Source organism: Neocloeon triangulifer, unplaced genomic scaffold (assembly GCF_031216515.1).
Source record: "Neocloeon triangulifer isolate White Clay Creek 2 clone unplaced genomic scaffold, ASM3121651v1 ptg000008l, whole genome shotgun sequence".
NCBI classification, from domain to species: Eukaryota; Metazoa; Arthropoda; class Insecta; order Ephemeroptera; family Baetidae; genus Neocloeon; species Neocloeon triangulifer.
Window position 1 is genome coordinate 2,270,084 of NW_026775550.1, and position 17,646 is coordinate 2,287,729.

General features: G+C 36.5%; 3 protein-coding genes across 3 annotated transcripts; all 3 read right to left on the reverse strand.

Moving 5' to 3' along the window:
• Positions 1 to 1,902: 1,902 nt before the first annotated feature.
• Positions 1,903 to 5,550, reverse strand: LOC132194642 (uncharacterized). Its single transcript, XM_059616057.1, has 5 exons — positions 5,348 to 5,550; positions 4,868 to 4,924; positions 3,907 to 4,532; positions 3,710 to 3,846; positions 1,903 to 3,194 (listed from the first exon to the last, which is right to left on the reverse strand). The coding sequence occupies exons 2-5, from the start codon at positions 4,879 to 4,881 to the stop codon at positions 2,103 to 2,105; spliced, it is 1,869 nt and encodes a 622-aa protein (XP_059472040.1). The 5' UTR covers positions 4,882 to 4,924; positions 5,348 to 5,550; the 3' UTR covers positions 1,903 to 2,102.
• Positions 5,551 to 6,094: 544 nt separating this feature from the next.
• Positions 6,095 to 8,985, reverse strand: LOC132194717 (uncharacterized). The gene is made up of 5 exons (XM_059616174.1): positions 8,763 to 8,985; positions 8,577 to 8,701; positions 7,838 to 8,445; positions 7,642 to 7,778; positions 6,095 to 7,376 (listed from the first exon to the last, which is right to left on the reverse strand). Exons 2-5 carry the CDS (start codon positions 8,588 to 8,590, stop codon positions 6,324 to 6,326), a joined length of 1,812 nt encoding a protein of 603 aa, XP_059472157.1. The 5' UTR covers positions 8,591 to 8,701; positions 8,763 to 8,985; the 3' UTR covers positions 6,095 to 6,323.
• Positions 8,986 to 12,481: 3,496 nt separating this feature from the next.
• On the reverse strand, positions 12,482 to 17,094 carry LOC132194594 (sialin-like). The gene is made up of 9 exons (XM_059615969.1): positions 16,842 to 17,094; positions 16,037 to 16,196; positions 14,679 to 14,912; positions 14,441 to 14,615; positions 14,201 to 14,328; positions 14,023 to 14,146; positions 13,637 to 13,913; positions 13,091 to 13,211; positions 12,482 to 13,038 (listed from the first exon to the last, which is right to left on the reverse strand). Exons 1-9 carry the CDS (start codon positions 16,907 to 16,909, stop codon positions 12,790 to 12,792), a joined length of 1,536 nt encoding a protein of 511 aa, XP_059471952.1. The 5' UTR covers positions 16,910 to 17,094; the 3' UTR covers positions 12,482 to 12,789.
• Between the last annotated feature and the right edge of the window lie 552 nt (positions 17,095 to 17,646).

Consider the following 17,646-nt stretch of genomic DNA (forward strand, 5'->3'; position numbering starts at 1 on the left):
AGTTGACCATTCATTTGAGGAGTTTTGACCTTCTCCACAAGGCTGGGTGCTTGGTTAGACAACATGAGCAAAGCTTTGATTGCCAACACTCTTGCTCTCTTATGAGGAGGTTCTTGACTGAAAATGAAATGTTTTAAATAAATTGTCAGATTATTAACTTTTGTTTAATTAATTGCCTTGTCCCAAACAAATTCAGGGCAGCAGTTTTCCAGGAAAATTTCCTTTTTTCGGCTGCTTTGGAAGAAAAGAAATTGACTTTTGAATTGCTGCTGGGACCAAAATAAACCAGCTCCACTGGCCCCTCACTCAAAGCCCTCTCGTCAGCTTTCTTGGGCGAATACCATTGCAGATCTCTTGCACAATTTCTGTAATGAGCCTCAAAGATTTTCCTCAATCTGGAATCACGAGATTGGCCAGGCAGACTGGATAGATTTTCATTTTCTGCATCTTCGGCCTGTTTGAAAAAGAATAATTTCCACAAAAGATGAAATAATATAAATTTATCTACCTCCATATCCGATTCATCATGGAGGGAGGCAGACTTGTTCAATTCCGCAGCCATAGCTTCAGCAAAGTCCTCCTGGTTGACCAAGTCCTTTTCCTCCTCCATCAATCTTTCAAACGATTCAACAGCTGCAAGTGTATAATTTGTGTAAAAATGAAAAAAAAATCACAAATAATAATACCTTTTTCCTTCAGCTCTGGGTCACCTGAAGATGAGTTGAAGAGTTCTATCAAATCAATGGGATTTTTCACGGAAAATGGTCGATAAACACACTGGAAAGAAAAAGAAAAATACATTCATATTCCTTTTAAAATCAGCTTTCTTTCCTAAGATTGGAAATGATTTTGTGAATTGGCTTAGCAAAATTTACGCACCTTTAAATTGGAGCATCTGACATGGGCCCACACTGGAGTGTGGTACCTGATGATGATCTTGCCTGGTTCATTATTATCGTCATCGTAGCAAGCGAAGGGACAACTTCTGTTGACCAGCGAACTCGGCGACTCGTTTTTGTGGGATTCAAAAGAAATTTGCCTGCAAAGGCTAATTAATTCGCTCATCTTGTAGCTGTTGGAGGCACTTGAGCGTCTGCAAAAAAAATATGTATAAAAATGGACTCTCTGTTGCTGAAATGCTTATGTACTTACTATTAAAGAACTTAAAGCTTTTGGTTTCGTACTAATTTAAGCGCTTAATTAGCACGCGTTGGCAGAAAATCTATGTATGCAGAAATATTAGTTGGAACAAGAAATGCTCAGTATGTGTTCACCAAAGCTCAATTTGTCAACTACAACACGCGATTAACAGGTTTGTTTTGTTCAATCTAATATTTGGTCACAACTCAGTCCTCAGTCAGTCCCGACCGCCTCACATGTTTCTGTGACTTCTGTGTTTATCTCAATCTGCGCAAGCGCGCACTCGTTCTCTCGATTCGCTCGTTGGTTCGCTCCAGCGCGGCAAAGACAAAATAGAAATTTTGAACCGCCAAAACATGTATTTTCCTGCTCAGCGCCGTCGGAACAGCCAAAAATGCTTCACCATTATATCCTTAATTAAAATTAGTTTTGCTGTGTTCCTGCCTCTCTATAGATTTGGCCTTCAATCCATTTCCCATGGCAGCCTGTTTAATGTTTTACAATAATAAAATTATATTTGCCTGCACAAACTTCACCAATGTCACCAATGAAAATGGTAAAAAAGCTTTGTGAAAATTTAAAAAAAAATCCGATAAATTTTTTTCAAACGCTCAATTGAAATCTCAAATAATTTTTAACATTTTGCCGTTAAATCTTATTGTAATCATGATTATATTTATCAATATTTATGTTAACAAAAATCAGTGGAAGGAACTGGAATAAAAATTGCCTGAATATTTCATTCTCACACTCATTAAATTTTTAATACATATGGATTTTATACACACCAATATTCATTTTCTTCTAATACACAAAGATATTTGTTTCTTTAAATTATAGAGAGCATGAAAAAGCAAATTATAGCTTCGAGAGCATGAAAAAGCAAATTTTTGTAGCTGTAACGAAAATAAAAACGATTCCCAATAAACAGAGTTACAATTTTATATTCAATGCAAATCAAATTATTTGAAAATCTTGAAAGGGATGCAGTGGTCCAGCTTATTTGGAGATTGCACACCAGGGTCAACAGCTTCAAAATACTTTCTGTCGTGCACATAGAAATAGTTGTGAATGAAATCAAAAACATCATTGAACTGTAGATCATCATAACGTTGGTTGATGTACAACACCTGGATTTGCTGGCAAAGTTCCAGGTTCTCAGGTGTTAACATGGAAAGTGGCATTTTGCCCCCTGCCCTGTTGATGGGCTCGACAATTTTGGACTGAAACTGTGGCCTGAGGTGTGTCTTGTAAATACAATTTTTCATCACAAACTTGTGGCACTCGATCATCGCATCAGATGTCGGCCAATTTTCTCTGCAGGCTCTACACTTACACTCGAATGACGGGCCAACATATTCAGAATACCACTGGCGTCGTTTTTCAAGAGGAAGCATAGGGTACTCCACTCCAAGTTGGTTTGAAATTTCTTCTCCAATTAAAATTAGTCTTGATGCTCTGATCACCATTTTTTTCTGATAGAAGTGAATGATTGTGTTGGGATCACAACTTGTTGTCAAGAAAATTGGACCTTCGAACAGTCCGGCGCCAATTGTCGGTCTGTAATTAGGACACACGCAGAGTTCATTGTTCATTTGCAACAGCGTGGCCACCAAGAAGGGGCTCAGGTTCCCAAACGCAATCCTTGCAGCTTTCATCAAGAACCTCAGCAGCGCCCACCTTTTTGCAAGAGAAATGTCAAAGCTGCTCACAACCATCCTCACAGCGGCAATGCAGGCGAAAGAACTGCTCAAGCGGATACTAACATTGCACTCTTTGATTTTCGACAGAATCCCTAGGTGATTGGTCGTGTTGGCAGAGGCTTCGTCCCTGGCTTCAAATTTGGTGCAGGCGTCAAGACCGTAGTAGGAAATTATTGCAAAACAAAAATTGACGTTGTGGATCAAATCGCTAAAACTTTCCAGTTTGATTGCAAAGTTCTCGCCAATCTTTCCATTTAGTAGGTCATTGATGATCTTGTTCTTCGCAATGCACTCATTCTTGTGCCAATTTTCCCAAGCCTGCGATGCACAGCTCTCACTGCAGAACACGGTCTAAAAAAATACACAAAATTTATTTAGGGTCAAAAAAAATGTTTTAGAAAAACATTTTTAAAAATATACTTTAAAATTGGAAGTAGCAGGTAATAACGAAATAAGTTTATTTTAGAAAATAACCCTAAAATATAACTTCATAATTTTGTCAAAATTTAAAATTTTAGTAAAATATTACACACTAAATTTTTACAATCTCTAATGGTGTAAGTGAAAATTGAGTTATTTTTATTTGTCTAGCCTCAAGCTCTTGAATTTTTATGACACATGGAATTTGATGTGATAATGGAAGAAAATTTAGTTTTTTTAAGATTTTATCTATGAAAATAACTAACGATTAATCTTTTGTCCAAATAAGTACATGCACAGCACGATACTACTATCCCAGTCCCATTTTTAATCTTTGTGATGTTACAAACTAATTTTATCTATGATTTAACTTAACAGTAAATAATAATTAAAAGCAATTGCAAAATATTTTATGCTTTATGAGATTAAACAACAAAAAATAGTACCTGGGAGCAAGTATTGGAAGGCTGCAGATTTAAGCAGATCCTCAGGCACTCACAGCAGTGAATCCAGCTTGGAGTACCTCCATTCTCTAAGGAATTATTAAAAGAGAGTTTTGGTTCCTCAATAATGAGAACGTCACCTAAAAAAACAAGACAGTTACCAAAAATTAATTCCCTTGAATGACTTATATGAAATTTACCAGCATTGATTCTCCTGTTAGCTACCAATGATGCATTTTGGCCTTCCTGTTTGATGGTAAGAGCAGCAGAAATTGTCGAATTCTGAGGATTTTGTCCGTAGCTCAGCAAAGGAAGTTCAAGGTGCTCAACTCGAAACCTTGGCATTTTCAGCTTGTAGGGTTCTGCAAACTGCCCAATCAGGCTTCTAATGGTCTCTTCTTCCACTTCAGACTTCATTTCTTGTTTCTTGACCATCTCGATGGCTGCATTCAGATTCTCTTGAGCCTCAACTTCTCGACCCAGCGCTTTATGGCAGATGGCCATCCTCATACGCAATTTGTAGACCAAACTATCAGGGTAGTTGTTCTGCAAGGCAATTTTGGCGTCGCTGATGCACTCGTCGTAGTAGCCCAGGGACAGCAGGACGGCGCTCCTGTTGGCGTAGGCCAGGCCGCGCTCTTTGCTGCCGGCTGCAGCTTTGACCAGACTCTTGGTGTAGAATGAAATAGCTTTCCAGTAGTCGCCCAGCTTGAAAAACTTGTTTCCCATCTCCCTCAAATTCTCTGGGTCAGTCATGGTGGCAGGAACTTCAGTATTTTCCAATGCGTTCGCAATCTGCACCCCTCCGTGCGTATCAAATTTTGACCTACATACAAAGAATTAATTAAAGGAGATAATTTTGAGAATCTAAATCATTTCAAATAAGAAAAACATTTTGATACTCTTAAATTGATATAGTAATTATATCATGTAAGATTTGAATTAATTTCCTTTTTATCTTTTGATTTTATTGATATCAAATACAAACTTATGTACACAACTTTTAATGAAAACTTCTCAGACATAAGAAGGTATATTCGACAATACTGCAATGAAATTTTCAACTTCTATTTTGCATTATGTAAATAGAACATTAATATATTCAAATTATGGTCAGCATACAAACAAGTTGAGGAATGGAAATGCAAGTAACTTCCTTACCATGGGAAAGACATCGTGCAAAAGGATTTTCCTGGCTGCAGACAAAATTCGGCAAACCTACAACACACAGTCACAATCATAATTTAGCAATTGCATTATTAAAATATTTAAAATATAAAAAAAGATCAAAGAGCCAGCATCTAAAAACAGCATGACATTTTTGAAGAAAGGGATCATAATATTATTATTGAATTGCAAAAATTTCCCATAAAATCGACACAAATTATACAAAAAAAAGCATTGACAGCAAAAGATACAAGTTAGTGATAGAATTGGTAGATCGAATACTCTTCAGAAGGCTTTTGTAGGAAATCCAGAAGCTTCATGCTGCTCTCAGAAGGCTTCACAAAATTAAAATTCATCTTTTACTAAGTGCGCCAAAAATACGTGCACCGTCACACTAGACCCAGAATCACTTATCATTTTTATCTTTTTCTGGACTAAAACTTGATTAATGTATTAAAAATACAGAGAACTCACGTATTTTCCTAAGATATCTGACCGGCTGAAATCCACAGGACGAATGAAGGACAAAATATTGAAAATAATTGTGCAGAAAAGCCGCTTCAGCGTCTGCGTCCCCCAGTTGACGACGCCAGATACATTTTCTGACTGGTTCGAATGGTTCGATCGTGTTTCTTGGGTATTCCTGCAGAAAATGTGACGCTTGTCTTTGTTTTTGGTGATGATGTGAATCAAAGCAGACAACTATAGAGGGAATAGAGAGTAAAATGCCTTTACTTGCGTTTCTGGCGGCGGGCGGAGGGGAAAGAGGGCGAAGTGGGGCGTATAATGCATTTTTATGCGTTTGGTATCTCTGTAAAACATTAAATATCAAGAAGTGACTTCTTGATTAAATATATTTATCATAATTAACTTTTTTTAATATTTAAAATTGCAGTTTTTGATTTTAAAATTTTAAGAGTAAAATGCAAAATTTTATGAAAATATTATTAAACAATAAAATTGTATTAGTATGAATAGTTTAATAAATTGTTTAAATAATTTTAGAATTTTATTTAATGGCTACTATTTAGATTATATTATTTTTTAGACAATATTTTACATTTTAAAATGTTCTTTACATCAGCACCCAAAATTATCTATATGCCGTTGCAACAATTATACACACTAATTGAAAAATTTTAAATAAAAGCGAATAAAAACATAAAAAAATGCTTTATCACTTCGATTTTTATTTCTTTTTGATTACATTGTCTTACAAGTTATTAATTTTTAGATTAGTTTCATTATTTTTCAATTTAATAAGATAGATTTTTGGTGATGTACGTTAGCATTTAAAAAGTGTGTATATTCTTACAAAATTAATATTCATGTTTTATGTTGCACAATACTTTGATTCTTACAGATTCTTATCAAAACAGCTTATATATTTATTACAAAAATTTATGGGAACGTCTACTATGAAAAATCCATTTGATATTTCAAAAGGCTCTCACATAATACGACGAGGGATGCTATGCCCCAACTTCTTTGAGGGCTCAACACAAGAACCAGAAGTAAAGAATTTCTTGGTCTTCACATTCAAATAATTTACCACAAAATCAAATGTGGCGTTGAACTGCAGGTCATCTCTTCTTTGCTGACGGTACAATTCCTGGATTTTGACACTCAGTTTGAAATTCTCCGGAGTGAAGAGAGACAATGATTTGTAGTTAGTGGCATGGGCAGTAATGTTCCGACGATACTGCTTCTGGAGATGTCCTCTGAATTCGGGATTTCTCGCCATAAAATTATGGCAGGCTTCTTGCTCTTCCAGAACAGGCCAATCCTCGCTGCAAGCTCTGCAGCGGCACACGTACGAAGGGCAGTTGGTGAGTGAATAATATAAGCGCCGAGCCTGCAGTGGCACCAGGGCATAGTTGATGTCTCTAAGCATGACAATTTCCTCCCCCTTCTCAATCGGTCGTCCAGCAAGAATCACCATGGTCTTCTGGTGGAAAACCTGGACCGTGTTAGGATCACAGTGCGATTTCAACAAGCTTGCGACAGGGTAAAGTCCGCAGCCAATGTTATGGTAGTCTTTGTCAACGACGATCTCGTCGTTAAACCTCAACAACGAAACATCAGCAATGGGGACAAAGTTAGAAAACAGGATTTGCATGGCTTTCTCCAAAAACTTGACCAGAGCTAGCTTCTTTTCCCCAGAAACGCCACAGCTGTCAGCAACAAGCCCCATTCCGTTTGTGCAGGCGACATTGATTGCCGAACGATTTCCAATGTTCCGCACCTTCAAATTCAAGAAATCCCTCAACTCTTCAGAGGCACCGTCAGAAAACTTGTCATTCTGAATGGCGTTTATGCAGTTTTCGAGGCCAAAGGTTGCAATCGCAGCAAATGATAGGTGGACACAAAGGATGTTGTCTCCTTTTCTTTGGATTCCTCCCTGCTTGATAATATTTTCTGCAATCTTGTTCTTCTTCACACACTCGTGCTTGTGATATTTATTCCAAGCAGCTGTAGCACACTCTTCGCTGCAATAGCATGCCTAGAATAGAAAATAAAACGTAATTTAAAAAAAAAAAATACAACAAATGAAAATATAAAATCTTGTTTTGGTCTCTAATAGTTTGAGGCTTTGTTCATATTTAAATCAAAAGAACATTATAATTAAAAATAGCTCTGTGAGATTAAGAACCATAAAAAATTGTTAAAAAAAATCTAGAAAAAATGTGAAGATCCTATTTATAACAAAAAAAACATTAGAAAATGTAAAACAAAATGCAGATTGTCATGAAATTTTAAAAACATACCCATTTGCATGTTGGACAAGGCTGGAGGTTCAGGCAGAGTTTGAGGCAATGACAGCAGTGAATCCAAGTTTGATCACCACCACTTTCAAGACAGGAGGACAATGAGAGAATGGGTTTCTCAACAATGAGAACATCACCTGTGTGTAAAATTAGAAAAAATGAAATTTTTCTAAAAACAAGCAATAATTTAACTTGCCAGTATTGATTTTTCTGTTTGCAAAAAATGTTGAATGCTGCCCTTTTTGACGAATTGTGACAGCAGCTGAGACGAGTGGGTTTTCTGGGTTCGGCCCGTAACTCGGACAAGGTGCAGCGAGGTGCTCGACTCGAAGATTTGGCATCACACTGTTGTGATTGTCTGCCAACTGCTTTTGGAAACCTTTGACTGTCTCTTCCTTCACCTCGGGTATCATATTTTGTTTCTTGACCGTCTCAATGGCTGCCTGCAGGTTCTCTTGAGCCTCAACTTCTCGGCCCAGGGCTTTGCAGCAGGTGGCCATCCTCATATGCAACTTGTGGGCCAAATTGTCAGGGTATTTGTTCTGCAAGGCAATTTTGGCGTCGCTGATGCACTCGTCGTAGTAGCCCAGGGACAGCAGGACGGCGCTCCTGTTGGCGTAGGCCAGGCCGCGCTCTTTGCTGCCGGCTGCAGCTTTGGCCAGACTCTTGGTGTAGAACGAAATTGCATTCCAGTAGTCGCCTGACTTGAAAAACTTGTTGCCCATTTCTCGCAGTTCCTCAGGGTTAACCTTGAGCACGGGTAATGTTGGTCGAAGCAACATTTCTTGTCTGAAGATGCGTTCCCTGTAAGTGAAGAAAGAAAATGTTTTTTCATTAACAAATTATCAAGTTAATGAAGTTTGTAATTTTATGGTGCCATAAAAATTAAAAAAATACATAAATCAGATTAATTACGAATAAATATAGTAACTCACCATGGCGCGGTCATGATGCTTGGTAATCGGCTATGCAAGTTTCTCTTTCAAAATCACGTAAAAACCAAATTTACGTATTTTTATGTGTGGACTAAACGCGCTCTGCGTTTTGTCTCTCGCGTCTTCTGTAAATGGAACAGGCGATCAGAGTCTTTCTGCCTTTTTCATTTGAACTTATGTACTCACAATTAAGCCCTCGGCTTAGAGTGTCCAACTTCCAATCCAATAACTCCAGTAACACTTCGAAACGTTGCAGTTCCCAAAAGAAATGAAGACTCGCTCAGACGCTCAGCCTAAGTTTCGAATCGTTTCTTGTCTTCTATTCTCCGCATGCATGAATTGTATTATTGTAAAATGCAGGCAGGACCCTTGCCAACCCCCCACCCTCATAAGATTTTCAATTCTTCCTTTTTTCTACTTCTCTCCTGCTCCTGCTCAAACAGCTCACAGTAAATTATCTCAATTCTTCAAACCACACAATATGCGCATGACTCACACGCACATTCCTTATATTTGCCCTCAGCAAAAATAATGTACATCAATTTCAACAGGTTCCACATTCTATACAAAACAGAATTATACACAACAAAAAGGAGAAAGACATGTAAAATCTTGCACGCTCTTGCACTGTCTGTTTGGCTGATTAATAAAATAATATTCAAAATTATTTTCGAAAGTATGATTATGTTTGTCATAAAGATTAAAAAAAAAAATGCGAAGTGCGTTATTTACATACATTGTGGCGGATGATAAATTTAAATACTAACTTAGAATTACTTGAATTTTATATCCGATCTTTACAAAGTGTTATGAATAATTTTGAGTAATATCTTCTCTGTAAAATAAAAAATTAATTGAATTCTCAGTTGATTCGCAATCAGTAGCGCGGAGATAAATTTTTTAAAGGAAACAAACTGTTTTTTTTTCCAATAAATTTGTTTAATATAAATACTTAATTTTTAAGCGAATTCATCATATAAATGAAGAGCGGTTTGCATGTATTTTAAATTCATCAAGTAAAACACAAGAGGCAAAAATTAAATAGATAAACAAATTTAACAATTTAGTAAAACATCGTGAAAATACACTCCTGTACATGAAAAGAATTACAATAATACATTATTTTTCATCTATATCAAGAAGAATAATTTCCTTTAAATGATTTATTGTTTATATTGATTATATTTTTTATGCATGAAAAGAGCTAATTTGTAATAAATTATTTAATTTCATAAAAGTTTTATTTTCAATTATTTAAGATCTGAATAAACTGTTTATTCTTTTTTTTTATAAACTCCATAACTTGAGCAAATAAATTTAATAGATCAGCTCCAGGGGTTGAAATTTTGCGCTTCAGAAGTTCAGAAACAATGGCCACGCGCGTGTTAATGTGTTGCGGCGCAATTAAAGCGCGGGGAGTGACGCGCGCGATTTCACGTGCGACTTGTCGACAAAGGGTTGAGCGATGCACCCTCATTACACTTAATAATTGCACACGGGACCTTTGCAATTGTCCGCCGCCCAACCAACATCTATGGCTGGCTGGCAAGCTCGTATTCCGCGCACTATTATAATAATAATAATAATAGCGAGTGCAGTCGGCACAGCAAACTCTGATGACGGCGCACGTTTAATTAAATCTGTCCTTCTCTCGCGTCCCGCCGCACCAAGAAAATTAGAGAGAGAGACCTTTGCAGGGGGTGAGATCGAGGGGTTGTTTTGCACTCTCGAGTGCCCTGTTATTACACTCGGCGGGGCGCACACCCCTCTCTTGTGAAATTGATGATCCAGATAATCGACATTATTAATCTAACAAAAAGTTACTTCGCTCTGCGACACACACACACTCACTTTTGCTCGCTGCCGACCGTCGCATGTCAAAGGGCGCGATGGCAATAAGCTGGTGTAATCTGCGGCCAAATTTGTTTCCGGAACTGTGTTTACTTCGTCATTGTCGCTGATCCTTGCAAGGGGATTTCTTTAAAAATAACTGCAAGTTTTCTACAGAAAGGCCAGAAATAATAATTGAATATGTGTTCTTTTTGAAGCAAAAATTATATTTTCAATTTAAACCAAAAAAAATATATAAATTTTGTGTGAATGATTAAAACAAAACAAAAATTACTTTCAATTTTAAATTAATTTAGTGTTTAGTTCTGAGCTTGGAAATGAAATACATTTTTTTTACCAAAAACTCGTACTGGATAAAACTATTGAGCCTGATTAAAAAATTTCCAACTAAATTCAATTTTAATAAAACTTAAGAAACATAAAAAATGCAAAATAAAATAGAATTTACAATAGTGTGGACTTGATGTCTGTAAAAATTAGGTAGAATGAGTGACAAAAATAATGAACTGCCCCTTATTAAAATAATTAAGTAAAAACACAAATTTTCATCATTAAAACCAAAAACAAAATACAAAATTTTGATTATTTTAAAAGTTAAAATGAAATCCATCTATTATATTCAAAAATATTTTGTAAATTTATGAACCGCATATAAATATATTATATTCGATTATATTGATGAAAATTATTTATATGTCTTTTTAATGTAAATTTAAGATTAATTAACATGAAACTACGGCGGGGAAACGACGTGTATGATAAATTTGGTTAATTTTACTGCCTCTCTGTCTTTGAAATTCCAAATGAAAGGTTGCAATAAATTTGAGCTCAATAAGACAAGAGGGTCGTTATGAATATTGATCAGATCGCGAGGACGGGCGTGGGATGAGCGGCTTATCAGCTCTTCCAAATTTAATAAAATCCTTTTTATTTCAAGAGCCATCCCCGCTCAGACAATATGTTCGGGGGGTGGATCGCCATTGTGTGATGCTGGGGCGCAAGCAGGGGATGATTGCGAGCCTATTATTAGAGTTTACAGATGTAATAAAATCGCACCCTCGCCAGTCGGCAGCTCTCTGGTCACCACATACAAATACGCCCGAGAGAGAGAGAAGAGGGTTGTTCCAAAGGTTATAAACACACGCTGCACGCATGAAAGCGAGCCGGATATTGCTCCGTCGGTCTCCGTTGTAAAGGGGAGGCTTTCTGTATATTTATTGTCACACCAGCGACTTTAATATTACACTATCATTTGTCATGCAGCTGCATAATAATATAATAATTCACGGTGGCCGCCTTTTATTATACACTGCGCGCGCTCTTCTCCGCCGATGAATCAGGCTGATTTATTGTTTCCACGGAGCGGCGAATAATGGCTTTGCAATTTGCATTCTATTGCCAGACAAATAGCACAAGAACTACATTCGAAACGTCTCGCGGTGGAAATAGATAGCTCTGTTTTCAGGACATGCGACTAGTTTCAATTTTAATGAAATGCATGCCATTCAATGGAAATGCAGAAATTTTTAAAAATTTAACCGGTGTCCTTTTTTTTACATTTTTGTACTTTGGTTTTAAAAATTTCTTGATATTATTTTAGCAACCGTTAAAAAGAATTATTATAAGATAGAATTTGCTGAAAATGGGAAAAGTGTGGTTTCATAATAAGGAAGCAAATTTTTGAGTTCAAAACAAGGTTTTAAAACAAAAGTGATTTTTTTTTTAATTGTTGATCAAAATAGTCAATAAAAATTCAGAATATTTCCATTGACTTGAATTAAAATATTTAAATTGATCTTAAAAAATTTATTAACAAATAAATAATAAAATAATTTCATAACAATTATAATTAATGATAAATAAATTTGATTTAAAAGTTCCATTTAAAAGTCATTTGCAAAAAAGGATGAATTTTTACTAGCTTTACAAAAAATATCTGTTTTACTTACTTAGTATAGTGAACTTCATTGTAAAAAATTTCTAAATTAAAGTAGAAACTTTAAATTTTGGAAACATTTTCACCCTCTAAAATAAAAATAGCAATCTGATAAAATGAAAACATCTGAATATATCAGAGAAATTTATGTTTATTGAGAAACATCCCACGTCTTTATAATATCACATTTTCTAGGAGGACTATTTTTTAGTATTTTATGATGAAAAACTTGAGCGCACTGACCTTACTTTTTTTATTCCAGTGTTTTAATTTGTTTCAACTTATTTTTAGGATTTTACATTGCATGCTCAAAAATTATTCCTGCCGTGTTTTATTCTCCTTCCCGTAAATGCTTGTGAAATTTCAAATCACAAAAAGTTCAAAGTTCTCCTCTTAAAAAAAAAATACTAATTATTCATTAAATTTTTAGAAATCATTTATGTCGTTGTGGTGCAACTTTGGTCTGGGAAGTTTTAATTGTTCCATGGCGTTGAAGTCGTACAGTCCGCTGTACCGGTCATGCTCCTTGCTTTTGCTTTTTTCCACCGCCGGAATCGGCTCCTCGTCAATGGCCCACGGTTGTCTTTCTCCGGAGGCGCAAATCGCGTAAATCACGGCGCCTACCAAATAAATTCCACTTGCGATGTAGAAAACGATTTTCCACTCTTCAACGCTCTGGAAGTGAAAAATTCAAATTCATTTTTCAATTAATTAAATTTGCTGCTACCTTATTTTGCACGATGATTCCAGTGAGCGCTGGGCTGATTATTCCTGGCAATGTGGCAAAGGTGTTTGACAAACCCATAAGAAGGCTGGCATACTGCGGCGCAATGTCGAGATGATTCACACTATAGAGAATTAAAAACCAAAATACGTAAAGAGGAGGAATTTTGAAGTTTTTATAGATTTTAAATTAAAATGTAATTTTGTTCAAAACATTACGTTAAAAAGAAAACACGAAAGCTTCTTTTTTTAATATTATTGTATAAAAAAATATTTTAATTTATATCTATTTATTTTTTATTCAATTATGCACTTTAAATAAATTTAGCTTAACCCTTTATCACATATTTTACTGGCGCAAATTTTACAGTAATAATTAATGTTCAAGAATAAACTTTTAAATCTGATGTTAACATAAAACAAATTTAGCATTTTTTTTTTAAATTTTACCCAAATTTGATATTTTGGTTCAGATTGAACGCAACCTGCCAAGCGGCCGTGTGCGTCAAATTGCATACTTAACCCAAACAAGGCATTGCTTGTCACTCACCTGAAGCCACTCCACGCGAAACCGCCAAGGCCGACGGCCACCGTGAGACACGCGACGGCCTCGAGTGGGGCCAGCAAGTAAGCGGCCAACATCATGAACGTCGTCTGGCTTACGAAGGCGCCGCAGTTGAACAGTTTGCGGACGGCTGTGGTCGAGATGAACTGCTTGGAGCGCAGCCAGTCGGCAAGGTGTCCGGCCAACTGGAGCACCGCCGCCATCGCGAGGTATGGCAACGCAGAAAGCAAACCCGCGTCTTTCAGGTCAAACTCCAACGTGTCTGTTTTTAATAAATAAAAAAGACAAAATTGTAGTATAAAAGTGACAATAAGTACAAAATTAAATACAATTAAAAAATAAGTAAGAAAAAATGGCAAACAAAATCGTACCTTTCATGAAGGTCGGCAGTTGCGTCAGAAGGGTGTAGAAACCCCAGTTTTCCGCAAAGTGGGCCACGATTATGGCCCAAACCGGCGCCGATTTTAAAAATTGACCCCAAGGTGGACTTGTTTTCTATAATTTTGTTACATCAGAATAATTATATACATTTTTTTCTCTTTAATGTACTTTGTAATTTTGCTGTCCAAGTGATTTTTGGATGTAGATGAGTTCCTCTTGTGAAATTCTGGGGTCCAATTCGGGTCCTTCTCTAACCACAGCCACCCACACAGCATACCAAACCAATCCGATGAAGCCTAAATTTAATAAATTACAAATATCCTGTATTTTCTGTGAATTTAATTTAAATTGCACTAATTTAGGATTTGTTTTATTTTTTACATTAAAATTTGCAAATAAAATACTTGCCGAAAACATAAAACACGTAGGGCCATCCGACGTGTTTTGCAAGATAGCCGGAGAGGGGTAGAGCGACCACGGTTCCCACGTAACTTCCTGAAAACGCCAAAGTGGCCAATTTGCTCCTCTCCAGCGGAGGAGCCCACCTCGCCCACACTGCGTGGATACAGGGATACGTGACACCCTGTTGAAATAAATTGGAATTATTATTTTTAAATAAATTTTCGTTCTAATTAATTTTTCGTACCTCAAATACACCTTCCAGAACTCGGAGAACGAAGAGCAGAGTGACGCCTCCGCTGGCTGCCAAGGGTGTCAAAAGGGTTAAAAGGGCCGTGGACGCAATTCCAGCCCCGAATAAAAGGGCGCCTCCTATCCTAGCGCCCAACCAGCCGCCAGGGATTTGGGTGATTATGTAGCCGTAGAAAAATGAACTTAAAAGGAGGCCTCTGGTCTTTGAATCCCAGTCAAAATCTCGCCTCTGTAAAAAAATTATTTTGGGAGATTAAAATATGGAGTTTTTCTATTGTAAGCTTGTATTTCTCAAGATATTGAGTCAACGTTCTCAACTTTTACTTATACCCGCATCAAGGAAAATATACAGCAAGTAATATAAACGGCGCACTAATTACTCAATAAATATTTTCTCTGGCTCTGGGAGCAGAAATAATCCAGATTTAACCCGATTTTAAGCAGAACTTATTTTCGTATAAACATAGACGCTCTTAAAGCTGCATCTAAAAATTAAAACAATTATTTTCTGGCGCCACACACGATGAGCTCAATGGCAAAAAGCTTGCCACAATTTTCCTTTCCTGGTTTTCAAATGTCAGGTGAGCTCGATTGAAAATTTGTCGTGGATACTCGATGCAACTTAAGGAATCTTTTTCACGCACGAATTACGATGCCGCCGGTTGTGCAGATCTTCCGCTCGGCCTGACAATAATGCATTCATTGATCATACTTTCACAATGCGCGAACGCGCTCACAGCTGAGAATTCTCGAGAGAATGGTTTGACATTCTCGATGATTGCGAAATTATCGCCGCGTGAAACCTGCTTGAAACTAGAAATTGACTCGAAACATTCAGCAAAGAGGGTTTCATGGTTATAAATATTTGCTATATAATTTGATGGAACCACAAAAGCATCTTTGGCGCTCGTGTGATATAAGCGGGTCCCTCTCAATTTTAATTAACTATTAATTAAAAAAAAACTATAATACTAAAATTTAGTATATGTATTTAATATTTTTTACTTTTAACCTTATTCTTTTTTGCAATAACACTTTTAAATATGGGAAAAAAAGATAATTAAAATGTAAAAATACATTAAGAAAAATTATTTCACAATTGGTTGCGGTGGACTTATTTTTTACGAGGAGTTATTTGCTTGATATTTTAAACCCTTTCATCTAGTTTTTTTTATTTTTTATTTATTATAATTAGTAAGAATTATTGAAATAAAGAGCTAAAGAAAAAATGGAAAAAAACATATTTTAATATTAAATATTTCTTTAAATGCTTTTTACATAATTTTTTTTTTTTTAATTTTAAAAACCTTCAACCTCCTTCACTTTTAATCTGATTATTTACTGAAAAATTACCTGTATAGTGGTACCATTGTCCAAATGAACCGTGTAATTGCTCGTCATCGCGACAATGGCCACACTCAAATTGACTCGCAGGGCGTACACATTCCAAAATCCCAGGAACGCTAGAAAAGCGACCACGTATCTTCTCGGCGGCGACCAGCATGATGATTTTCTACAAAATTAATCACATTGCCTCTATTAATTTAAATTTTAAAGCGTAGCATTTGCGCTTTAGATAACATCGCGCGAGAAAGCAGTCTGAGGCACGCGGTTTCAAGAGCGCCGCCGATTTAGCGACACTTTGAATTAAACTCACTGGCATGCCAATCAAGGCCAACTTGTTGATTCCGACTGGTTTTCACATTCGTAAGTTCCGCGAGCAAATATTTGCGCTCGCACTTTGACCATTGCAATAAAATCTCAATTTAACGCACTTCTTCAATGCTAAAATAAATTACATTCTCCTTTTTTATGAATTAATTTTTTTATGAACGTAATAAAAAAGATTAAATTTGCTATTTTAAAATTCATTTTCCGATTTGGATGAATATAAACAACAATTTAATTGTTTATTATTGATTTTTAAATTTTTTTTTAATAAATAATTTTTTTTTTAATTATTCTGATTTTAAAACGTGCCTTTTAAACCGGTGCTCTTGAAATTAAAATAAGAAATTACAAATGAAAATGAAAGGAGAGAAAATTTTGCTCCACTACACACTCTGGACAGGTGAAATTGCTTTTTATCTACGAGATGGGGAGGCCGCGGGCAGTGGGTCACACTTCTTGCCGCCGCCGATACACAAATTTTTCTTACTTGCTCTCCAACTCGGACGACGGTGTCTCCGAAATTTGCATACTGCTCTCACTACTGTGCACCGTCATGTTGAAAAATAAAGAAAAGTCCGACCCACAAGTAAGTCCAAAAGTTCCGTCTGCGATGCACTGACGGATCACTTCTATGAAAAATTATATTTTCTCGATGCACTCTATGAAATCGCGAGCACGCCGCGCGCAGGAAAAGAAAAGGAGTCGCGCGCTCTCGGCTCGCGCGCTGCGCCAAATGAGTCGAACACACCAGTCCGAGAGCTCCGGAGCCGCCCAACCACTTTCACTTCAAACCCATTATCAATCTAAAGCGCCCAGAGAGCAAAAAGGCCTGCATATAAAAGGAATTTATTTATTTCGATCGGCGTGGGAATTCAATCAATTTGCACCCGATTGGCAAAGGTCATTGCTGCACTCAAGTGATTATTATGTTGTTGGCCGACTCACTTGATCGAGTTCAATAGTCGTTCAGGTACTTTCTCTCCACTTTGACTTCCTCCATAAATAAATTAGACTAGAACGCTACCTGTATTTTATTAAATCCGACTGCTAATTAAGTGAAGTGCTTCTCATTGATTTCGGTTTCTTTTCGTGTTTAAAGTCCATTGTAAAGTCCATTGTTCGGTCAAAGAAAGGTTTCACTCTCGCTTGTTTAATATGTGTAAGGATCAAACTTGCATGTTGTTGTATTTCGTCTCGCGTGCAGTTCGTTTGGACGTGCCCATATATTGAATTTCTAAACATTTGTTTACACTTGCTGCTCCAATTCATTCAAAGTCCGTGGGATATAATCC